Source organism: Amblyraja radiata, chromosome 5 (assembly GCF_010909765.2).
Source record: "Amblyraja radiata isolate CabotCenter1 chromosome 5, sAmbRad1.1.pri, whole genome shotgun sequence".
NCBI lineage: Eukaryota > Metazoa > Chordata > Chondrichthyes > Rajiformes > Rajidae > Amblyraja > Amblyraja radiata.
This window is the reverse complement of record NC_045960.1, coordinates 44541263-44567756: the sequence shown is the minus strand read 5'-3', so window position 1 is coordinate 44567756 and position 26494 is coordinate 44541263. Positions and strand designations below refer to the sequence as shown.

At 40.1% G+C, this 26494-nt stretch overlaps 2 protein-coding genes across 3 annotated transcripts in view; one reads left to right on the top strand and one right to left on the bottom strand.

Moving 5' to 3' along the window:
• LOC116973236 (collagen alpha-1(X) chain-like) overlaps positions 1–14122 on the bottom strand; it is a 37612-nt gene extending 23490 nt beyond the window's left edge. For both annotated transcript variants that reach the window (XM_033021117.1, XM_033021118.1), the window contains exons 1-3: positions 14075–14122; positions 13320–13438; positions 4984–5055 (exon numbers count right to left, since the gene is read on the bottom strand). In XM_033021117.1, coding sequence (XP_032877008.1) covers positions 4984–5055; positions 13320–13431 — 184 coding nt within the window. In that variant the 5' untranslated portion in view covers positions 13432–13438; positions 14075–14122. The remainder of the gene's footprint in view (positions 1–4983; positions 5056–13319; positions 13439–14074) is intronic.
• Positions 1–26494, top strand: part of nt5dc1 (5'-nucleotidase domain containing 1) — a 492890-nt gene that overhangs the window by 107255 nt on the left and 359141 nt on the right. The window lies entirely within an intron of this gene.

The window sequence follows — 26494 nt, the reverse complement described above, 5'->3', positions numbered from 1 at the left end:
GAAGAGGGAGGATGGGTGAGGGGGAAAGGTGGGGGAGGAGGGGAGGAGAGAGAGAGGGTGAGAGTGAGGGGGAGAGAGGGTGTGCTGAGAGGGGGGTGAGGGGGAGAGGTGGGGAGCAGGGAGGGAGGGGGGAGGGAGGGGGAGGGTGGAGAGAAGGGGATGTGGAGGGGAGGGGGTTAGGGAGGGACGGTGGGGGAGGGGAGGAGGGGAGAGAGAGAGAAAGGGGGGGGGGGAGGGGGGAGAGAGGGGAGGGGAGGGGGGAGGAGAGAGGGGACGGGGAGGAGAGGGGGGGGGAGGGGGGGAGAGACTGAGGGTCGGTGCTGCGAGACTTGGAGAAGGTGAGGGGAGGGAGGGTGGAGGGAAAGGGGGTAGGGGTGTGTGGAGGGGAGGGGGGTTTAGGGAGGGACGGTGGGGGAGGGGATAGAGGGGAGGAGGGGAGAAAAAGAGGGAGAGAGAGGGAGAGAGGGGGGGAGAGGAGGGGGGGGGCGAGAGAGGATTTGGGTGGAGAGAGGAGAGGGGGGGAGAGGAGAGGGGGTGAGAGGAGAGTGGGCGGAGAGGAGAGGGGGGGTTAGGAAGAGGGGGCGGGAGAGGAGGGGGCGGGAGAGGGGGGGGGTGAGTGGGAGGGGGGGGGGGGGGAGAGGAGAAGGTTGGGGGGAGAGAGGAGAGGGGGGGAGAGGAGAAGGGTGGGGGGGAAGAGAGGAGTGAGAGGAGAGGGGGCGAGAGTGAGAGCGGGGGGAGAGGGAGAGGGGGGGGAGAGGAGAGGGGGCGCACGAGGATGTGAGCGGGGGGAGAGCGAGAGAGGCGAGGCGGGGAGAGGAGAGGGGGAGAGGAGAGGAGCGGGGGGGTGATGGGGAGAGGGGGGGATGGGGAGAGATGTGGGGAGAGAGAGAAGGGGAGAGAGAGAGAAGGGGAGAGAGAAACGGGGGGGGGAAGAGAGAGAGAGGGTTCCTTTTTACTTCAACCCAAACCCCCCAAACAACCATTTGCAGGCAGTGCTTTTTTCCCCTCAAACTAACCATATTTTCATTTTCAAACCACATTATGGGTACTCACAGCTGTGGAGACATTTGTTCAGTGTCATTCAGAGCTCTGATTGAGGCACACCACTTGCAGAGACTGATTGAGGCACACCACGTCCTGGTTTTATAGTCCCTCCCCCTCCCTCCAGCAGGGGCAGCAGAGAGAATGGGGAATTTTGTAAAAACATTAATATCTCTGTCATTTTTCATCGACGGGAAAAATCTTCGGCACACCTGCGGCGGAGGGGGGCTCTGAGCGAGGTGGCCAAAAATGACGACCGTAGGTGGCGGCGTTCTCTCAGAAATCGCAGCACAGATGGCCAAAACCGGTCAAGAACAGACTTTTAGTAATATAGAAGATAGATAGATGGTACAAGATGCATGATGACTGCTTGGTTTATATAAAAATAATTTCAAACCTTCACTAAATATTTTGCAAAATAAGATGTATTTCATCTTGCCATTACAGAACTGCAATGCGCTTTCAGACTTGTAACTGTCGAGCTGTTAGAGATTTTGATTTACTGGAATATCCCTAAAATTAATAATGAAACAAAATGGTTGGCTTTAGCAAAGAACAAGGGAAAGGTAAGTAAGGTTATGGAGTAACCTGAAGATGAGTTTGAGAATCCTGATAAATGGTCATTCAGGTTCATAGAAATGTGAAGCTGGGTGAGGATGCAATTAGTGTGGAGGATTTTGTTCAATTGGAGTATAGTATGCAGAGTATTGGATTATTTGATGATGACGACAAATCATTGGCTGATAAGGAGACATCAAACTTGGAAATGATCAAAGTTTAGATATTGGGTTTTCAGTTGGCTAACAATCTCGTTGAATGATTGCAGTTTTGGCAGTAAGTCAAAGCTTGGATAAGATTCTATTTAGGGTGAACAGAAGATTCCACACCTTCTCTAAACTAAACTAAAGTAAACTAACCTAAACTAAACAAAATAGGGTCAGAAGTGGAGGTGTCTTGTGGGTGCTATCAATAGTCAACTAATATGACATTGAACTGTGGAAATCTGCTCCCACCAATCATGCTGTTTATCAGCATTCGTGCAGCCAATAGTGGTGGGTGGTCTTGGGTCCCACTGTGCATCATTCTGACCAAAGCTTACATTTAGAATGCTGTTTTTTTTGATATTCAGCCACAAAATACACAGCAATGATAACATTTGTTTTTGTTTCCGGTTTCCCCTGGTATTCTATATTAGTTTTATTTAAATTAGAACATTCTGTGGGGAAATTACAGCATTGAACTCAGATTCTATCGCACTTGTAGGATGTGTAGGAACTCTCAATGATTTCCAAAAAGGAAATGGTGAATGCCTGTGGTTGCATATATTTGCGCAGCAAGCATTAGTTATATTGGCCTCAAGATAGACACTAGCTGTCACTTCCCAATTTGTCTCCTGTTACCACATCAGGTTTTGGTATGAAGAATATTCCAGTTTTAAACATTAAAAATACACAATCTACAGTTTCTTCCCTTAAAATTACCTTAAAATCAATATTAAAAAAAGCTTTTAGAATTTTTTTCAAACATTGAAAAGTGCCAGGAACTTGTAACTTATGAAAAAATAATACTGATCCTTTATGAAAAAATGAAAAAAAGAACCTATTGGAGGCTCAAGCTATCAAACACAAACCAGCAATTTACATACTATCTATGCCAAATAAATCAGGATCCTATTCACCACTATTTACAAACTAAAACAGTTGACAAAAAGACGTAAAAATGACGTAAAGATGTTTCCTGATATTATAGGCATTTATGTTCACAGAGTTTCGTGAACAATAGCTGCTTTGATAGTCAAATTAGTTTAAATCATATTTAGCTTTTCTACTTCATGAATATAGTTTATAATTTTATTGTGTCTCTTCAACTCTGAAAACATGCATCAGTTTATTTTAGTTTAGAGATACAGCGCAGAAACAGGCCCTTCAGACCACCAAGTCAGCGCCAACCAGCAATCCCCGCACATTAACACTATCCTACACTAGGGACAATTTTACATTTATACCAAGCCAATTAATCTACAAACCTGTACGTCTTTGAAATGTGGGAGGAAACCGAAGTTCTCAGAAAAAACGCACGCAGGTCACGGGGAGAAGGTACAAATTCTGTACAGATAAGCACTCGGATCGAACCCGAGTCTCTGGCGCTGTAAGGCAGCAACTCTACCGCTGCGCTACCATGCCACCCCAAGTTCATGTCTAATGTACTATTATCATCATGTAATAATATAAATAGCAGCAATAAAAGCAGCTAATTCTGATATGGAATCTTTAACATAAAAGTCAGCATGGAAACAGGCCATTCGGCCCACCACATGCATCCTAACTAGTGGACACTCATCCTGTATTAATCCCATCATCAAGCACTTGGCCTGTAGACTTAGATGCCTCAACAATTTATGTGCTTGTCTCAACATTTCTTAAATCTGTTTCCGCCACTCTCTGTCGGTGCATTCCAGTCCCCCCTTCACTTTCTGGGTGAAAATATTCCCCCTCAAACCCCCTCTATATCTCTTGCTCTTTGCCTTAAATCGATGTATTAAAGTTTTATTCACCATAAAGGCAAAGGTTGCCTGCAATCCACCCTATTTATTTTCTGGTTACATTTTATCAGGTTCTACTACGGTTTTGGCACTTAAGCGGCTTTTTGACAGGCACAACGATATGCAGGGAATGATGGGATATGGATCATATGCAGGCAAAGGATATTATTGTCCAGCTCAGACATTGTGTGCCAAAGGGCCTGTTCCTGTGTTGTACTGTTCCATATACCTGTACACCTCATAATTTTGTATACCTCAATCATGTACCATTTTAACTGCTACTCCAGGAAAAAGCAGATCTATCCTCTCCAGTCTCTTCTCTTGACTAAAACGCTCCACCCAGGAAACATCCTGGTGAATTTCCCGCTCCAGCGCTATCAATGCTTTGCACAGCCTTACTGTGCTTGTCTTGACAAAGTTAGAATAATAAAAGAAAATAGAGAGGCAGATTGCCATTTGAAATAGCAGGTTTTATGTAGAAGGAAAGGCTTTCAATATTTTCCCAACAAGGATTGGAGGTTTGGCTCAAAGTCTAGCTGTATTTTAAGGTTATGCCTTGTAACATTCATTATGGAGGAATGGAAACCAGGCTCATTGCATTGTTTCCAGCAGGAGCCAAACCATATAGCTTAATTGTCAAACCTTAGCAAAATCTGGCTCATTTGAGTGTGATGCCGCAGCTCCCCAATCCCCCCCCCCCCCCCCCGCAAACGCGCGTTGGGGAAACAGACCCAACGGGTCTGCACTTGGTCTAGTATCTTTATAAACTTGAAGATAGAATTATAGAAATGTAAATACAGGACACAAGGAGACCATTTGGTCCATTGACCCTGATTCAACTCCATGCTGCAACAGTCTAATATCAGTGTCACAGTTCTATGCAATGCATGCAGGTCTGTATATTTAACTGCCTAAAATTGTTATCACAATTTCTTGTTGAAGACATTATAGTCTTTACCTAATTCTCATGTTTATTGCCTAGTTCTCGTTACTCTTTCAAAAACTGAATTCATTTGTGCTTCTAAATTTCTAAGTGCTCACTCTACCTTAAATTCAGTGTTTCCTGCATTGGAAGTTGGAATGCTCTTAAAACTTCCCAACCATTTCCCTATTATATTTTGGTATGCAGATCAAATGTAATGAAATTAATGGGTTAATTGATATTGATGTTATATATTCAAAAGCCTTCTTCCCATTAAGACTAAAAGTTTGTGGGTGGTTTGCTAAGGAAGACTAGGCATTCTCCCCCATCCCCACCCCCCTCTTATCCAGATTTGGAAAATTTTTGTTGCATGGACACAATGAACCGAAGAGCCCATTTCCTCTAAACAATTACCATGGAATAGAGATGCTCAAATTTCAATTATATGCCCTGCTTACAAATAATGAATATGGCTTACTTGCAGAATGTGAGTTGCTCTTATGCTCACTGTCTTCTTTGCTTGCCGATTGATGCAAATTTATTTCATTGCCTATTTTTGAGAAAATAAAAATAAGATAAGTAACTGATTGAATGTTATAATTTTGTTCCTGTTGAAGGAGTCTATATGTTTGTTGAAAAGGTTTGAAAATATAAACAAAAAATACAATGAATAGCATTTACTTTCAGATTAAAATTTTGGAGTATTGGTATAGAGTAGCTCATCCAGTCTAAATGGTAAAGTTATTCCATTAGGTTCAGAACAGCCAAATTCTTACATCGATTTTTATAGGGCTTTACCAATAACCTGTGGGAAATAATATTCAACTGTAAAAGTACTATGTGGTACCTTTGTCTAACAAAATCACATCAAAGGTCTAGAATGCAATGAAAACTTAAAGTTGGGATTCTGAAAACATACTCCTGTAATTGAGCACAAACAAACAATTTTTGCTCTAGATTCCAGTATCTGCAGTCTTTTGTGTCTCCATACCCGCGTAATTATCTGAGTGTTCGGTAGGTGCCTACTCAGTTATATAAGTAAAACCTGATCTGATTGATGCCTAGAAACCTTTCAGAGCATGTGCCCATAGTTTGACATACAGCTCCAATTGGTTCACCATCTTCCATCAGTACCAATATTTACAAATTGGCTTCCATGCAATTGCAAATATGTTTATTTCTTTTCCATTATCTCTTCCAGTCAAACTCTTCAACCTGGACACACCTGAATCCAATTGCATCTTCTGCTCCTTTTAGCATCACTCTTACCATAAATCTGGATAAAGACTGCCTCATGTTCATCTGTGGTGACTGAGTACGCTTGGTATCAAACTTTCCTCCTCAGTCACCAGACAGCATTAGATGTGAATATGTAAAAAATTGTACATTTACATATGTTTCAAAACAGTAAAAATAGTCTTCAATCTGACATCGGAGGGAGAAGGGTTTCGACCCGAAACGTTGCCTATTTCCTTCGCTCCATAGATGCTGCCTCACCCGCTGAGTTTCTCCAGCATTTTTGTCTACTTTCAATCTGACATATTACCTTTGTTTCTCTTTCCACAGATGCTGTCTCGCTTGTAGAGTGTCAGTATTTTCAGTTTTCCAGCATCTGCAATTTTGTGATTTTCAAAATTTTTGATAACTTATTAGCACATTCATTTATAAATACTGCTGTCCCAACCCGATTGAGAGAGCAATATTTTTTTTTAATGTCAATTTCATCCAAATCTGACACACAAAGTTGAATTCTCTCAGATTTGGGTCAGGTAGCCAGGCCTTGTGTTCAAATTGTGTTGAATTTGTGAACCATACAAAAGGCAGTGTCTATCTTCATCTACAAGTACATATCCCTGTCTAGTATTATTAAATGATATACAGTATTTACCTTCTGAACCACCTGATGTTTTTTAAGATTTCCTTTTGTTCAAACATGATTTGCAATCAGTTGTACGTCTTTTGCCGTAATGCATGTTTACATTACATTAATTGGATACAATGCAACTGATGAATTACGAAACACTGTTTGAATTACTTGAGACAAATTGCTCAAAACGCAATTTTGAGCGTGAAGGAGAAGCACTTTAGCAACTTACTTTGCAAATTGACAAGCAAGAAAAAAAGCTGTCTTGGTAAAAAAAACAGTCTAGGTGAACACAATTGTCTCTACTGTAGTTTCACAATAGGTGGTGATTGAAATTGACAAGCAATCGCTTCTATTGACACTTGTGCACTGATACTCTTTTAAACGGTGTAACATAAAGCCATCAGTATTTTTAACTTGCAGTAACAAATATAAAATTGTAGTTATTAATGTGGTCGATTACTTCCAAATTGAATGGAAAGAAAAATGGATGGTGAGGAAGAAAGGATTTAATGGAGAGATGAAAGATAAAGTGAGAATATTTTTTTAGTTTAGACTCAGTGTGCAGAAACAGGCCCTTCGGCCCACTGAGTCTGCGTCGAGCAGTGATCCCCATGCATTAACACTAAACGCACTAGGGACAGCTTATATTTATACCAAGCCACCAATACCAATACTAATTAACCTACAAACCTGCACGTATTTTGGAGCGTGGGAGGAAACCAGAGCGTCCGAGAAGATCACGGGAGAATGTACAAAGTCTGTACAGACAGCACCTGTAGTCTCTGGCGCTGTAAGCTCTGTAAGGCAGCAACTCTACTGCTGCGCCACCGCGCCGCCGCATATGGCAGAGAAAAAAATTGATAAACCATTTACAGTCTGCAGCATACTTTAATTTTGTATAGTTTAGAGATACAGCACAGGAACAGACCTTTTGGCCCACTGACTCCGTGCCGACCAGCAATGCCCGCATACTAACACTATCCTACACACACTGGTGACAATTTACAATTTTACCAAAGCCATTTAACCTACAAGCCTTTACGTCTTTGGAGGGTGGGAGGAATCTGGACCACCCGGGGAAAACCCACGCAGGTCTCGGGGAGAACATACAAACTCCTTACAGAGAGCACCCTTGGTCACAGTCGAACCCGGGTCTCTGTTGCTGTAAGATAGCAACTCTACCGCTGTGCCACCCTCTATGGAATTTCTGAGCCTCCATTGCTAAATGGAATGCCAATACCTTTTTCATAGGAAGGTTGCCAGCAAGGTAGAAACAGGGCATTATTACTTGGTAATAATAACTGGCAATGATGACATGAACAAGCGTTCATGTCATCATGAACGTATGTATAGTATTATCTGATCTGATTGGATAATATGCAAAACAAAGCTTTTCACTGTACCTTGGTACACATGACAATAATAAACCCAATCTACATATTTTCATCAAATTGAGGCCCAATACAAACAGCATGCTATTTGAATTAGTTTTATTTTGAATACATATCAGTTTTCTTCCCTATTATTGTCATGCTGACAAGGTTTTCCAACCAGTCCATTTTTCCACAAGTATGTCGCAATTCAAGTTATTTGGAAATTACATAATTTAGATTTCTGTTGGAAATAACACGTAAAATTATTGGTATTTATTTGTAAGGATGATTTTGATATTGGAATTGTTGTGGCAGAAAATGCTTAGTTAGGGAAATAAATCCTGGTATATTCTCTGGATCATTAGAGATGGGCATTGAATTTCTTGATCACTGGAATTTCGGTAATTATGTACTCCACACAGCACCACTACAATCTGAATATATGTTATTGTCAAAGAAAAACATCTGTCTTGGGTAAGATAAGATATGGATGCTGTATTTTGCATGAGTCTCCCTTTCCTGCAAGAAATTAATTTGATTTTTACAATCTGTTCCAATTGCTTTTCCGGTGTTTTTCTCAGAAAATCATTGTATCGTAAGATAATACTGTACCAGTTAAAGGGTCTTTCAAGTTTTTTGTGAAATTGTGGATAATTTTATCCGTGACAATCCGTGCATTGATAATTATGATGTGCAAAAATCAAATAGCTGCAATGAGACTACATAGCAACACGGTCATCCTTAGTCTATATGTCGATATAAAATACGATTTAGTATCTTCTCCGTTGCTTTAGTGTTAACATGCATCTCTGGTTTGAATACAATTTTACTGTTAAGTACCACTGCCAATAATTTCTACACTGGTGTTCCACCCATGGGACTCGCATTTAGATCCTTTTGAAACACAAGATACTGCAGATTCTGGAATCTTGAGTGAAAAAAACAAGTGTTGGAAGAACTCAGCAAGCTGGCTAAATGGATAGATGACATTTCGGTTGGGGACCCTTCTTCACTCTGAACCCCACCTCCCTGCCACATGCTGTGTCACTCCAGGTTCAACTGCTGCGCAGGGCCTTACCATTTTGGATTAGGACAGCAAGTGATCATTCTCTGATTGGCAAAAACAAGTTCGTTGTTGATACAGTTCCGGCCCATTAAATTGACAATTCTGTTCATGAAGTTATGTCAGCAATCATAATTACCATGCTTTAATTGCCACTCAGCATTGTAAAGTGGATCACATTAAAATCAAACAACAATACAAAAAACTGCATATGTTAGATATCGTAAGTAAAATAAAATACTGGAAGAAATCAGCATGTCAGGCAGCATCTCTGGAAAGAGAAAGATATTAACATTTCTCACTATACCTACATGACATGCCAAGTGCAAATTCCTAAAATTGGAAAGTTCCACTTTTAATTAGTGTCCATTAGTTACCTTCAGGAGAATGTAATTCATCAGAGACACAGGTTTGCAATATATATTATGTTTTGCAACATCATGTGAATGTTACAGATGAAAGGCAAAAGGATTGTACCAAGAAATCTATGGCACACTGTTGAAGCAATTTGTCATAGCTCTGGGATCAATGAAATATTGTTTCATCAGTTAATTGGAGTGTTTAAGCAGTCAAATTTCATTATGTGGCGTTTCCATATCTCGTTGATAGAATGTCCAAAACATGAGTTGTGGTGCAGAGTCCTCTTACTGACAGTCCAGAATTTGTACATAATTTTAGATTATGTACAGGGAACAAAAGTAAGACATGATTTTGCAGTGACAAGTGAACTATTCCATAGTATTTCACATCCAAGATCAGACAATGTATTAGACAATAGACAATAGGTGCAGGAGTAGGCCATTTGGCCCTTCGAGCCAGCACCGCCATTCAATGTGATCATGGCTGATCATCCCCAATCAGTACCCCGTTCCTGCCTTCTCCCCATATCCCCTGACTCCGCTATTTTTAAGAGCCCTATCTAGCTCTCTCTTGAAAGCATCCAGAGAACCTGCCTCCACTGCCCTCTGAGGCAGAGAATTCCACAGACTCACCACTCTCTGTGAGAAAAAGTGTTTCCTCATCTCCGTTCTAAATGGCTTATGCCTTATTCTTAAACTGTGGCCCCTGATTCTGGACTCCCCCAACATCGGGAGCATGTTTCCTGCCCCTAGTGTGTCCTAGTCCTTACCAATCTTATACGTTTCAATGAGAAACCCTCTCATCCTTCTAAACTCCAGAGTGTACAAGCCCAGCTGCTCCATTCTCTCAGCATATGACAGTCCCGCCATCCCTGGAATTAACCTTGTAAACCTACGCTGCACTCCCTCAATAGCAAGAATGTCCTTCCTCAAATTAGGGGACCAAAACAGCACACAATACTCCAGGTGTGGTCTCACTAGGGCACTTGAGATTTGTTTTCTTCAGGACAAACAAACAAATTCTGAAAACTCAGATTTCAGTTATTCTCATATATATTGAAGTTATGTTAATTTTCTGTATATCTTTGTAAAAAATAATCTTTTGAGATAGAATGTCAATATTATTTTTAATAGGTTTGTTAAATATTATTATATATGCCAATAATACATGTAATATACGCTAATTAGATTTAACACAAGCTTGACATGCAAATCTGTATTTATCTTTTTCCTACAGCAAGATATCGTAAAGCCATTTTTGGATACTATATTTGATACGTTTGAATTGCAAATCATACAAGCAAATTAGAAATTCTGTGGCATGCTGGACTCCAGATTTCTCTTGGAAATGCTGAGAAATTGAATGTTGTACTTCCTTGAGACATTAAATTGTTTTGAATGTGACGTAAACCAAGACTGGGTCATCTCAGAAATTGGGTTATCCTCACGTTAATAAATTATTATTGTGGTTACTTCTTCAAGAAGTGGTGGATCACAATCTGTTATTTTTGTTGAAAACAGCTGCTTGCAGAGCTTGTGCCCACAGTGCCTGCTGTTTGCTGGGAAATGGTGCAGCTACCTTAAAGTGCACTCTCCATGTCACCGCACAGGTTGCAGTGGTGATAAGGAGAGATGGGGGGGATGGGGAGAATGGGAGAACATTGAGGTGGACAGAGTAGAAATGCTGTGTTTGCAGACAATGGCGAAAAGAACAGCAAATTGAAAAACAATTGTGTGGGAATCAGTGCTTATAAATAATGAATTCTTGCCCAGTGACATTTTTCATTTATTATTGTTCCTAGCTGAATTTGTTTCTTTATTTACTGTTACTAAAAAATGATGGTTGCAATTCATAATCTTTAAACCCAATTTCTGTTTGATAGGAAGTAAGGTGTTGTTGCCATGCCTATTGATGCAATTGTACCAGAGGGAATTGCAAGTGTATTCCCAATAGCTGGGGTTTCAATAGAAAATGGTTGCAGACGCTTTAAAACATGCACAAAATAACTTTTAACGTGTGATTTGTGCATGAAAACAGGTATGGATCAATACAGTTTATAGTCAAAAGTAACAGATGGCAACAACAGGAACAATCAGCTTGCTGAGAGTTTACTTGTTGGACATTATGCTAAAAATTAAAGAACTAAATTGAGATATTATCATTCTCATCGCTAAGATTCCCTAAAGCGCACAGTCAATTAGCAAACCTTTGGAATATAATTATAGTGATTATGATACTAAGTATATCAGCTAGCTTACACTAAGCAACATCCAGTTACTCTGTGTGTAGAAAGGAACTGCAGAAGAAGAAGACCCTTCCTTCGATCGAAGAAAGGTCTCGACCCGAAACGTCACCCATTCCTACTCTCCAGAGTTGCTGCCTGTCCCGCCCGCTGAGTTACTCCAGCATTTTGTGTCTATCTACTCTGTTTCAGTGGTATTGTTTGAGGAATAAATGTTGTCCAGGATATTAGAAAAATGTCTGTGTTTTAAACCAATCTAAGTAGGCAATTGAATAGAGTTTGGCTGGCCAAAGGAACTAGATAGCGAATGGTATGTTAGCATTCACAGCAAAAGGATTTGAGTATAGGAGCAGGGCAGTTCTACTGCAGTTGTACAGGGTCTTGGTGAGACCACACCTGGAGTATTGCGTACAGTTTTGGTCTCCTAATCTGAGGAAAGACATTCTTGCCATAGAGGGAGTACAGAGAAGGTTCACCAAACTGATTCATGGGATGTCCGGACTTTCATATGAAGAAAGACTGGATAGACTTGGCTTGTACTCGCTAGAATTTAGAAGATTGAGGGGGGATCTTATAGAAACTTACAAAATTCTTAAGGGGTCGGACAGGCTAGATGCAGGAAGATTGTTCCTGATATTGGGGAAGTCCAGAACAAGGGGTCACATTTTAAGGATAAGGGGGAAATCTTTTAGGACCGAGATGAGAAAAACATTTTTCACACAGAGAGTGGTGAATCTCTGGAATTCTCTGCCACAGAAGGTAGTTGAGGCCAGTTCATTGGCTATATTTAAGAGGGAGTTAGATGTGGCCCTTGTGGCTAAAGGGATCAGGGGGTATGGAGAGAAGGCAGGTACAGGATACTGAGTTGGATGATCAGCCATGATCATATTGAATGGTGGTGCAGGCTCGAAGGGCCGAATGGCCTACTCCTGCACCTATTTTCTATGTTTCTATGTTTCTAGATAGGAGCCAACAATGTGTTTTGTTCAGGTTGGGTCAGGTGAACATTCTAATGAATCATTTAGGTTTGGTTTGGGTTGAGCCAGGCCTAGCCATGCTATCCGTGAGGATGCTTTGCTTATAACATATATCCTCTTAATTATTTGGGGGTTTGTCTTCAACCAGATCAATAACATGATTAATGGTCAGGTTGGATGTGGAAAATATATTGATCCCTTTGCCCAGGTTTGCTTTGGGTTGGTGGTGTTAGGATCTAGCTTTAATTTTATACCTGAGCAGATCTCTTTCAAAATTGGACTTTAATTTAAATATTTTACATAGAAGGGAATATCTCAAACAATGCAGTATTCCTTCAACTGAGATCCCTCAAGTATCTGTCCTGATTATGTACTTCATTGTAGAATGGGGTTAGAATCTATATCTTCTGACCAAGAGGTAAATATCACCTTGGAACGAAATTCACAGAATGACCCTGCATAACTGTTTGCAATTGTAAACACAACCTTTTAAATGAACGTATGGTGTAGTCAGCATCTTTAGGAGAATATTACAATGCTTTGAGGCAATCTGCTGAGTGCCTCTTTAGACTTATCTATTATTTCCAGATCGTTTCAGCTGAATTTATTGTAGGGATCTCATACATGTATTTACTTGAACATGTATTTGTATTTGCATGTTGCAAATCTTAAAATAAAGCTGCAGTACTTATGCCTTGCCGATTGATCAGTTTAGAGTGGCATTTTTAGTTAATTTTCAGTTACTTTCTGCTAAGCCAGCATACTACAGTTTACTTGTAGAACACAAAAAAGAAATTGAATTACGGTTAGAATTTACAAAAAAGATCAGCTTATAATAATATTGTAGCTAAGTTTGTCATCATTATCTGTCTTTGACACACTTATGCTGTAGTTATTCAAAATAAATGTTCAAGGATGAAATGTAAACTTACTCCCATGGCTCTTTATATTATAAGCAGGATAAACATATCTGATGAGATCAGTTCCATAAACCAGGTTTAGTGGCAGCAATAGCAGAAATGTTCTAATTTCCTTTGAAACCATGTTGCAGCTGTAATGTAAAAAAAAAACAGCAATACAATGAAATATTAAAAGAAAACATTAAAATGTTCAATAACATTAGTTGAGGCAATGGAGATATTTCCCTCCAGTTTTCACATTTGCAAAATGACTTTGATAAAATAGTCGAAGGTAGACACAAAATGCTGGAGTAACTCAGCGGGTGAGGCAGCATTTATGGAGAGAAGGAATTGGCGACGTTTCGGGTCGAGACCCTTCTTCAGACAAAACAGTCGCCAATTTCACAATTCTACTGGCAATTGTTCTCACATCAATGGGAAGAAGAAAAATGCATCAGCTGACCTGATCTAAACTTTGATTAAGACCCTACAAAAAAGTTTTATTTTGTGCCAATTATGTGGTCATCTTTGAAATTAACATTATTTGTGATTGTATTTGAAATCTGTTAAGTTTTATAACCCAACAATTCCAGAACATTTCCTGCTAAGCAGGTAAAAGTAAAATGTCTGCAATCGAGAGTTTAGCAATAGAATTCTGACAAGTTATCAGTTTAAGAGTGATTAAATGACAAATAATGTAATACTAATGGAATTTGTGAGCTGGATCCTTGTTTTCATTATTCATCTGTATGTTAGCAAATCTCAGCAAAAATATAAATAAAACATACCAGTGTCTGGTCTTCGTGACCTTGCTTCTGTAATGGTTTCCCAATAGAGTGAACTGGATGAAGAATAAGTTTGGTATACTGTAAAGTGATGAAACCTGTTGTATTTATATAGAGGTGGTTCAATAGATAATTCTATGGCTCCTCCTTTTAAAATGGAAACAATAATTATGCAGTCTGCACTTTTTTAAATATCAAAATGTGACATGAAATTAGGGTGTTTCTCGTGATCAACGTTGCCTTGCATCCTTTGGGAGTGGCCTTTGGCAATTACACGTGTTTTAATGATAATGTAGAAATGCATTTGCTGATGACCTTGCTAAAGTCTTGACAAGTTTAAAGAAAATGAAATATTTTTTTGCTAATTACGTCAATTGTTTTATCAGTAGGAACATATACACATTTAAATTTAAAAGTTGTAGTTAAATGCTTCCAACAGTTTTCTTTGTTGGACCATATTTTGATTTATTACTAATATTAACTATGCATCATATTGACCCATTTAATTCATTTCATAATTCATTCTTTATGAGTAGTTTTAAACATGCACTGTGGCATCAACAAAATGGTTTCTGCTTCCATTGTTTGGGACTTGAATTTAGTGAAACTAAATTTCTATAATGGAATGCAATATACCGTTGCTTTCATCTTGCATTTGGGAATAAATTTCAAAAATTACATATATTGTTTGAGGGTGTTAGAATTTAGTTTTAGAGTAGAATGGTAATGATTAATTCGGCATGGAGAAAGGAGCAATTGCACTTGAAATTAGTTTGGAATTACTTCTGCATGGTAAATTCGCTTATTAGAGTGAGAATCCTGAAATCACCCTTAAATGGAACAAATTGTTAATTAATATAGATATTTAAATTATGATTAAAATAAAAACAATTTATGTAAATTATGTAAAACTTATGTAAATTATGTGAATGATTGCAAACTCTCTGATGCAGAAGTTGATTTGCTTCTAAACTGGCCAAACTTTATTTGGTTACTGTACTTTGTATTTGCATATAGGAATCAATTTTGGAGTAAGTTCTAACATGCTAAAACCTATGATACAATTTATATTACCGAAAGGTCTCCTTTATTCGAAAAACCACAGAAGTGGGCGTGTATACTTGTGAAAAACCACGGCTGGGCTTGTATACTCTGGAGTTTAGAAGGATGAGAGGGAATCTTATTGAAACATATAAGATTATTAAGAGTTTGGACAAGCTAGAGGCAGGAAACATATTCCCGATGTTGGTGGAGTCCAGAACCAGGGGCCACAGTTTAAGAATAAGGGGTAAGCCATTTAGAACGGAGACGAGGAAACATATTTTCTCACAGAGTGTCGTGAGTCTGTGGAATTCTCTGCCTCAGAGGGCGGTGGAGGTCGTTTCTCTGGATACTTTCAAGAGAGAGCTAGATAGGGCTCTTAAAGAAGCGGAGTCAGGGGATATGGGGAGAAGGCAGGTACGGGGTACTGATTGGGGATGATCAGCCATGATCACATTGAATGGAGGTGCTGGCTCGAAGGGCCGAATGGCCTACTCCTGCACCTATTGTTTATTGTCTAAGTGGGGAATATTATGAATTAATGTTCCTGCAGCATGCTTCAAGTTTTGAATGTCTTTATGTAATCTAGTTGTTGAGGTGCGCTTTGAAAATTAACGTGCAGAATGTTTTGTGGTTTATACTGAATATCCCTTCTGGTGCATGGAGATGTGCTTTGGAATGTAAATGTATATAATTGCTCCTTTTTCAAATACCGTTCTCTCAAAAAGTATTTTTTTTATTTGTCCCATAGGCTACCGTACAAAAATATCACATGCCACAAGCAAGTATCTGCTTCAGTTCTGTGCTGGTATGAGTTACTATATACAACTCATTGCAGCTTGTTTTTACCTTCTGAACAAATTAAAGACAAGTATATATAAATGTTGAGAACTAAATGACAGATGAACTGGTGTTATTATGCACAAAGTACAGTCCTTATAAAGACTATGCCATATCCTATTTAGAGCTTAATTTCTACAGCCTCATGTTTTGGCTTGTGATCTTAAGTTGAAAATTAATGTAAGAACAAATCCAGTTTAATGTAGTGCTTTCAAAAATTTGCACCCTAATTATCGTTTCATTTGTTGTCTTCTTGTTGTCTCATAACTTAAACTATGCTTGGGTGGTTTGAGATCAAGAAGTAGGTGGTGTTAAGGCTCGAAGTGTGTTAAGGTGGATGAATCCCCAGGACCTGATGGGATTAGTCTCGGGTTATTGATAGAGGCAAGAGAGAAGATTGCAGGGACCTTGACACAGATCTTTGTGTCTTTCCTAGCCACAGGAGAAGTCCCAGAAGACTGAGGAGTGCCCATGCATAGAAAATAACTGGTTATTACACTAAAGGATTCAAAATGCTGAAGTAACTGAGCAGCAGTGTATAGGTGAGATCGACCGACTGTCCAAATAGTGCCAGTGCAACAACCTGGCTCGCAACATCAGTAAGACCAAGGAACTGATTGTGGACTTTGGTAGGGGAAGGATGAGGACCCACAATCCTGTTTATATCAACGGGACGATGGTGGAGAGGGTCAATAACTTCAAATTCCTGGGCGTGCATATATCCGAAGATCTTTCCTGAACACAGCACACCGATGCAATTGTAAAGAAGGCACATCAGCGACTCTACTTCCTGAGAACATTATGTAGATTTGGCATGTCGAAGAGGATTCTCCTAAACTTCTACAGGTGCATGGTAGAGAGCATTCTGACTGGTTGCATCGTGGCCTGGTTCGGCAACTTGAACGTCCAGGAGAGAAAAAGACTACAAAAAGTTGTGACCACTGCCCAGTCCATCACTGGCTTTGACCCCCCCACCATCGAAGGGATCTATCATAGTCGCTGCCTCAAAAATGCAGCCAAAATCATCAAGGACCCACACCATCCTGGCCACACACTCATCTCACCACTGCCATCGGGTTGAAGGTACAGGAGCCTGAAGACTGTAACATCCAGGTTCAGGAACAGCTTATTCCCCACAGCCATTAGGCCATTAAACACAACGAATAAGCTCTGAGCTCTGAACTGCAAAAGACTATATTATTATTTGTTATTTGCACTACATTTGTTATTTATTGAACTTTTTCTTTTTTTTCCCGTTATATACAATGTTTACATATTCACATATTCTGTTGTGCTGCAGCAAGTAAGAATTTCATTGTCCCGTCTGGGATCTATGACAATAAAACACTCTTGACTCTTGTCGAGATCAGGCAACATCTCTGGAGAACATGGATAGGTGATTAGAGGTGGCACAGTCTCAAAGCAGTAGAGTTGCTGCCTTATAGTGCCAGAGATCTGGGTTCGGTCCTGATTATGGGTGCTGTATGTACAGAGTTTGTACATTCTCCGAGTTGTTGCAAAGTACTTATGATACAGAGTCATTATATATCATAACAAGTACTTTAATTTTTATACATACAGTGACCATCAAGATGAGTACTGTAGGCTCCGAATCGTAAGTTAAAACTGAAACACAACATGGCTGCCCGCAAGCACGAGGTCGCGGTGGTGTGGGAAACCTGACATGGATTATGGATTAGGTCATCAGCAGCAAAACCAGACACGGATCAAATTAGCAATAGTGTTTGATCTACACCAGTTACTGTGTGGGTTTTCTCCATTTCATCCGGTTCCCTCCAACACTCCAAAGACATACAGATTTGTAGGTTAATTGGCTTCGGTAAGTTGTAAAAATGTCCCTGGTGAAGACAAAGCGTTATAGTGCAAGGATGTGATCTGTGACTAGTGGCGGATGCAGGGATCTGTGCTGGGTTCTCTTGTTTCTGATATCTAAATGTTACTAAAACTCTCATCTTGTTTGGATGTCTGCCTGTCTGCGTGGGTGCGTGTGAGATCCTGAAATTACGCCAACACGGTACACGATGGCGCTAAAATTGTTGGCACTATCAAAATAAATTGTCTTGTGTGTTTTCAACAAGTTTCTTTCAGATTGTTGTTATATTTTACAAGTTATTAACTATTTTAGTTTTACTAAATCCCACTTTGAGACCGATAACTTCAAGTGCTGGCAGTTACAGCTGTGATGTCACAATGGAATCTCATTTGCAACAATGTTGCATAAATAGAACATTTAGTCCCGGCAAGTGAGGCTGAACAGGAGGGGGAGGGGGCAGAGTGAGGCTGAAAAGGAGGGGAAGGGAGTCCTGGGGGAGGCAGGGGAAGTGAAATTGATTTTTTTTTAAAGTCCTTGCATTTTTTTAACAAGAGGGAGGATGAGGTGTTATGGGTGAATGGTGGAATATTGCATTGGGGAATGGGTGAGTGGTGGAATATTGCGTTGGGGGACCAGACCTCCCATTTGACAGGGACCCTACAGGTCCCACTTGGTCTAGTATATATATGAATGTCTTGGACGTAAATGTGGATGTAAATGTAGATGATGGTTGGCAAGTTTGCAGATGACACCAAAATTAGTGGAGTTGTGGACAGCGAGGAAGGTATACAGCAGGATAAAGATCAACTACAGAAATGAGCAGAGAAATGGCAGATATAACTTTAATTCAAGCAGGTGTGAGGTGTTGTACTTTGCGAGGCTGTATGTAAAGGGTAAGCATACTTTTTATAGCAAGATCCTTAACAGCATTAATGTATTGATTGTTGGGTCCATAACCATATCTCTCTGAAAGTGGTAACACAAGTAAATAGAGTGGTAAATAAGTTCACTTGCCTTGGGCCAATGAGTATAAGTGTTATAAAGTCATGTTGCAATTTTATAGACTTTGGTTGACCCCTTTTGGAATATTATGTGCAGTTCTTGTTGTACCATTACAGGAATAATGTGGAGGCTTTGGAGAGGGTGCAGAAGAAGTTTACCAGAATGCTGTCTGCATTGGGGAGTATTAGCCAGAAGCACAGATTGAACAAATTCGGATTGTTGTCTCTGGAGCATCGGAGGTTGAGTGGAGACCTGATAGAGGTATATAAAATTATGAAACATAGATATGGTATACATTCAGAACTTTTTTTCCCAGGGTAGAAATATCAAAGATTAGAGGTCATAGCTTTAAGGTGAGAGTGGTAATGTTTAAAGATGTGTGGGACAACTTTTTTTGTACAAAGAGTGTGGTGCAGTGTTTGGAACAAATAGAAAGGGTGGTGGTGAGGGCAGTAGTACGATAGTAGCATTTAGGAGGCTTTTAGATGAACACATCAATATGCAGGCAGTGGAGGGTTATGGAACATGTGCATCCAGAGGAGATTAGTTTTACTTGGCATCATGTTCACTATGGACTTGGGCCGATGGCCTATTCCTGTGATGTACTGTTCTACGTTCTATGATAAAATTGCAAATAATTGAAGATCATAAATACCTAGGATAGGAATAGAGCTGCTCCGACATCAGGATTTTTTTTTACATTTGTTTATAGTAAAATATAGCTTTTTTGCATGAAATGATTGGAACAAATAAAAGTAAGGTCTGGCCTGGAGCAGAATCTTATGAGAGCTTTCATAGAGAATGTGAGGCTATCTCAGCAAGTAAATGCTCGGTGTTGAATTCTAGCAGTGGGGTACAGCAATTGAACTTCAAACAGTAATTTTCTTTCCACAGGAGTCGTAAAACACACTTGCAGTGAGAAATGCTGACAGTTCCATGCTGATTTGCTCTTGCACTCCAGCGAAATGGAGCCCAATATTTTATTAACTCTGCAGCTATAATGATACAAACAACATTGCTCTACCAGGTATTAATTGTTCTTTATTTGACCACAGTATAAGGTGCATACTAATTAATGATACACAATTTAAAAATAAAGGTGAACATTATGTATTCAAATTGTTTTCAATTAACTAGATAATGTTGTTGTGAATTGTTGACGAATAGCCTAAAATTGTGAAAATAAATTGAATTAAAAAAACATATAATGAATATTTAGATGCATAAATGTACCGTCAAAATACTCAGATACCTTAATAACAGTGGCTTGATAATACAAATTCAGCCTTGCTACTTCTGAAACATTTTGACCATGATTTTATTGAGAGAATTAAAAAGCCTTTCAAATATCAGATTCCTACAACAAAGTATTTTCAAAGTAAGCAACAATAGGCAGTTAAAAGATTGATGGTTTTGATATTACTCCAGGGATGATAAATAATAATTCCAATTTAACAGCTGATAAATGCCTGGTAGATGATTTTTGGATTGTGCTGTTTCTTTTTGGATTGAATCAGTATAATAATGAACAAGACAAAAGCAACAGGCAATTAATTGTTCATGCCAAGGAAATGTTGCCACATTTATCAGGCTATTAGGCATACTTCGGCCAAGTTAGAGGTCTCCAAAGAATAGTGCGGCTGTTACTTAAGTTAACCACTGTGCTAGGTTCATTATTGCACTTTCAGCTAAGACATTATTCACATCTGCATATGTGTTCAGGTGCTGTGAAGTAAAATCTAAGACAGGATGAGCAGTAGATAGGTTTATCAGAAGTCATTATTTGTTTATTTAAAAGTGGCACACAAATTCATATAAATGTAATACTTATGGTCCTTTAAAAATTGTAATTGTACTACTATAATAGTGTAGACACTAAATGCTGGAGTAACTCAGCAGAACTGGCAGCATCTCCGAAGAGAAGGAATGGGTGACGATTCGGGTTGAGACCCTTCTTCAGACCGAAATTTTAGATTTAAGCCAGCATCTGCAGTTCCTTCCTACAATAATAGTATCACAGGAACACCAGTGTTGGTAGAAAAACATATTTTAATCCCTGTCTTTTAAGTTGTTGTTGTGTTGAATAAGTTTAATTTTAAAATTTTCTGTGTTTTTTGTTTGTGAATCCAATTTCCTCCAGCCATGAATATATTTTCCTGAATTTCAAATGGATATTCTTCATAGCCTTATAACCTGACATTCTACTGTGTTTTTTTTTTTGATTAACTAATATAAAAAACAAATAAACAATCCTAAATGAGATACAAGAATTCAGATTGTTTATAGTATTGCTGATGCATTGAAATAGCCAAGCAATAATTCTCAAGCCTCAACTTCAAATCTCAAGAAAATGCCGTGAACAGATTTTGTTTAAAAATTAAAATGTGTAGGAACTGTTTTGAAAATTGAGAAGATGAATTAGTTCTCTCTGGAGCAAAGTATTTTAATGATTATATGGAGTATGTCATTTTGAATTTTGTAAGTAATTATTGTAAATGTTAATGTTAAAACAAAACTTGTTTCGTCTTCTGAAAAATGTATATTTTAATGTTTGAATAAATCCAACTTTGTTGGAATATGGTGCATCCTAAACTAGTGACTTTTGTTAATCACACTGCTTATTTTCTTCAGTAATTCATCAGCAGCCAACTAATCAGAGTCATAGTCATGAAGTCATAGAGTGATACAGTGTGGAAACAGGCCCTTTGGCTCAACTGGCCCACACCGGCCAACAATGTCCCAGCTACACTAGTCTCACTTGCCTGTGCTTGGTCCATATCCCTCCAAACCTGTCCTATCCATGTACCTATCCAACTTTTGCTTAAATGATGGGATAGTTCCAGCCTCATTTACCTCCTCTGGCAGCTTGTTCCATACACCCAACACCCTTTGTGTGAAAAAGTTACCCATCGGATTCCCATAACTGTGAATCTTTCCCCCTTCACCTTAAACCTATGTCCTCTGGTCCTTGATTCCCCTACCCTGGGCAAAAGACTCTGTGCATCTACCCAATCTATTCCTCTCATGATTTTGTATTCCTCTATAAGATCTCCCCTCATCATCCTGCGCTCCATGGAATAGAGAGCCAGCCTACAAAAACTCTTCCTATACCTCACACCCTCTAGTCCTGGCAATATCCTCGTAAATCTTTTCTGAACCCTTTCACGCTTGACAATATCTTTCCTACTACATGGTGCCCAGAACTGAACACAATATTCTAAATGCGGTCTCACCAACATCTTATACAACTGCAACATGACCTCCCAACTTCTATCCTCAATATTCTGACTGATGAACACCAAAGTACCAAACAACTTATCTACCTGCGACACGACCTTCAAGGAACCATGCACCTGTACTCCTAGATCCCTCTGCTCTACAACACTACTCAGTGTTGTAGAGCATCTACAACAAGTCCTGCCCTTGTTCGACGTCCCAAAATACAACAACTCACACTTTTCTGTATTAAATTCCATTAACCATTCCTCCGCCCACCTCGCCAATCAATCCAGATCCTGCTGTAATCTTTCACAACCATCTTCACTATCTGCAAAACTACTAACTTTTGTATCATCAGCAAACTTGCTAATCTTGCCCTGTATGTTCGCATCCAATTCATTGATGTAGATGACAAACAATAACGGGCCCAGCACCGAACCCTGAGGCACACCACTAGTCAGGCCTCCAGTCCGAGAAGCAACCTTCCACCATCACCCTCGGCTTCCTTCCATGGAGCCAATTTGCTATCCATTCAGCCATCTCTCCTTGGATCCCATGCGATCTAACATTCCAGAGCAGCCTATCATGCGGAACCTTGTTGAATGTCTAACTGAAGTCCATGTACATAACATCTACAGCTCTGCCCTCATCAATCTTATTCGTCACGTCTTCAAAAAAATCAATCAGATTTGTGAGACCCGACCTCTCACGTACAAAACCATGCTGACTATCGCTAATCAGCCCTTGCCCATCCAAATGCCTGTATAACCTATCTCTCAGAATACTCTCCAGTAACTTACCAACTACATATATAGGCCGGTGAGCTTAACATTTCCCTGCATTTTCCCTGCAGCCCTTCTTGAAAAGAGGCACAACATTTGCCACCCTCCAGTCTTCCGGCACCTCTCCTGTATTTAAGGATGACTCGTAAATTTCACCCAGAGCTCCCGCAATTTCCTCTCTAGTTTCCCGCAATGTCCTCTGATATATCTGATCAGGCCCTGGAGATTTGTCTGCCTTCAAACACGACAGTACCTTCTGTACTTCTTCGACGGTAACCCTGACTGCTCGCAAGACACTTCCAGTGACTGCTCCAATTTCCTTCAACCTACTGTCTTTCCCCTCGATAAATATAGTGGAGAAATACTCATTTAGGATCTTGCCCATCTCCTGTGGCTCCCACAGAGGTGACCGCTTTGATTCCTGAGAGGTCCCACCCTCTCTCTAGTTACTTTTTTTCCCCTTATGTATTTATAAAGTCTTTTGTGATTGTCCTTAATGCTACCCGCCAGAGCTATCACCTGGCCACTTTTTGCCCTTCTGATTTCCTTTTTTAGTTTACTCCTTAGTTTCTCAAACTCCTCCAGGGATGCACTTGATCCTAGCTGCCTATATCTGTCCCGGAGTTAACATGTTTGTAAATTAATGCGTCTAATATGTATCCTAGTGGAGAAATAACATGCATTACTGGACACTGGTCACAGCTCGATTCAAGTGAAGCTCATCCAGATAGAACATTGCTGTCTTTTCTCTCACACCATTCTTTGAATCACACATTTCAACTCACTAACGTGGTTGACTTTTTGCTAACTTGCATGCATATTAGTTAGGCACCAGATAGGCAATTGCCTTTGGTATTTGTGCTCGTGGCTGCAGTAAACTATAATTATACATTTTCCTACCACCATATTTCTTTTCAATCCCTTATCCCGAATTTTAAATTACTCCAATACTTTAGTTCACATCATTAGAAACAGTTAGTATCTTGCACCTCTTGAACAAGGTCAACGATTGAGGCTCTTTCATTCCTACATCTTTGGTAGAGTCATACAGCGTGGAAAATGGCCCTTTGGCCCATCTTGCCCACACCGACCAATGTCTCCCATCTACACTGGGTCCACCTGCCTGCGTTTGGCCCATATCCCTCTCTGGTTCCGATAAGTTACCTCAGGTTCCTATTAAATCTATCCACACTCACCTTAAACCTATGTCCACTGGTTCTCGATTCACCTACTCTGGGCAAGCGACTCTATTGGTTTAGCCGACCTATTCCTCTCATGAGTTTGTACATGTCTACAAGATCACTCCACATCCTCCTGCGCTTCAAGGAATAGAATCCTAGCCTGTTCAACCTCTCCCTATATCTCAGGCCCTCGAGTGCTGGCAACATCCTCGTAACTCTTTTCTGCACTTATTCCTGCTTGACAACATCTTTCCTATAACATGGTGCCCAAAACGGAACACATTCCTTTAAATGTGGCCTCACCAACGACTTAAATAACTGCAACACGACCTCCCAACTTCTCTACCCAATATTCTCTGATGAAGGCCAATGTGCTGAAAGCCTTTTTGACTACCCTATCTACCTGTTCCTTTCAAGGAACTATGTACCTGCACTTGCCCTAGATCATTCTGCTCTACAACACTCCCCTTTTGCCTCTGCTTCCTTCCATGTAGCCAATTTTCTATCCAATCATCTATTGCTCCTTGGAACCCATGTGCTCTATCCTTCCAGAGCAGCCTACCTTGTCGAATGCCTTGCTGAAATCCATCTACTGGCTGCTGCTACTGTTCGTCTACTGCTCTGCACTCATCAACCTTTTTGGTCACTTCAAAAACACAATCAGATTCATCAGACACGACCTCCCATGTACAAAACCATGCTGACCATCTCAAATCATCCGTTGTCCATCTAAATGCATGTATATCTTATCCCTCAGAATACTGTCCAGTAACTTTCCGACCACAGATGTTCGGCTCACTAGCCTGTAGTTCCCAAGGCTTTTCCCTGCAGCCCCTCTTGAATAGAGGCACAACATTTCCAGTCATCTGGCACCTCACCTGTCTTTAACTCGAATGTGTTCCATCATATTCATTTTATTAACATTGCCTGGAGAAAAGTTACACTGTAAGAGATTTTTCCCCTCCTTCGCCTTCCCACATTTCTTAATTGTTTACATGCTTTAACCTAAATTCCCACGGTTATTATTTGGACACACAACTAGCCACAGAAGTTCTGGTTGTGGAAATCTCCACCCAAAATTTCATTCTTGGACCACCACATCTGTTATGGTGTTTGAAAACTCTCCGTTTTAACTGTCTGAAAACAGGCACTTCCTCCTTTCAAATACCACTGAGGTTATTTTTTTTTGCTGTGGTACAATGTTGAGTCATTGTCATGTACAGCAAGAAAGCGATTTAGTTGCAAGTGTTGATTTTTTGAGTAGGTTTCACATTTCGTTTTCAGCAGTTTCATTATTATTTGCTAAATGAGAAAATGGGATGGGGCCGGAAGTCTGTTAAAGTGATGTAGACAACTAATGTGATTGGATTTGCAAATTTTGTTTTATTTTAATGAGTGTAGCAAAGCTAACAAATGAATAATCTATCTCAACTCCCTCTCTACCAAAGATTATAGAGGAGCTCTCTACCCCCTTTTTCAGTTCCTCAACACTTCCCCACCAAAGTCCTTCCCATGCTTTCCCTCATTCTCCAACACGACAAACGGCAACTAAACTTTAAACTGTAAACTGTCTTGGTTTTACTGGGGAATTCAGCAGTTTGTTTTGTTTTGCAGTACATTTTTTATTTGTTTATCCTGTTATCAGATACAACTCGGACTGACTCCTCTTCCCCTGCCCCCCTCCTTCCCAATCTTTGTCCTGACCACGGGGGGGAAATGGAGGAGGACGGGCCAAATTTTGTGCCTTCCACCACAGTGATGAATGCTGTGGTGGATGTTTGTGTTACAGTTTGATTGTGGTTGTGTGTTCTTTATTATTGTATCGCTGCAGACAACCCAAATTTCCACCAGCCTGGCTGTGTGGCAATAAATTATATCATCATCATCATCTTGCACATCCCCAATCCTGGACTTTCCACTCGTCACTTTAATGACATGTTTCATGTATCTTGTTGTGTTTTATGACTGTTGGCAGACCAATTTTCCTCCTGGGATAAATAAAGTTCTATCCTATCGTATTGTGTACTGTGTTCACAAACCTGTTATGCTGCTTTAAGGAAGAATATTATTGTCCAGTTTGAGTACGCAAGTAAACTATATACTCTTAACTCTTGAATCCTCATATGCTATCGCTGAGCAGCATTTCCTTACCAATGTGCTGGACTGAGGTATAGGTTGGTTGGTAGAGTGATTGAATGATTAGTGTCAGTAGGTCTAGGGCATGTTTTTGTGGACAGTGGGGCAAGAGAGCAAAGCCGCAGAGGGGGGGCTGACCTGAAAATATTCCATCCCCATTCATCTCACTCCGTTCACTCAACCCTTTCCAACCTAGACCCTTATCCTTTCCTTTTAAATTCTTCCACTCTCTTCCCCATCCTGATCTTCCCCAACTTTCCTGAGTATACATAACTATCAGGCATAGTAAAGGTGCAATCTTCCGGTAAGCCAGAATGACAAGGAAAGGAGTAGGAATGACTCACTCCAACAGAGCTGTCCTCCTGCCAATATGGTCAGAACATAGTTG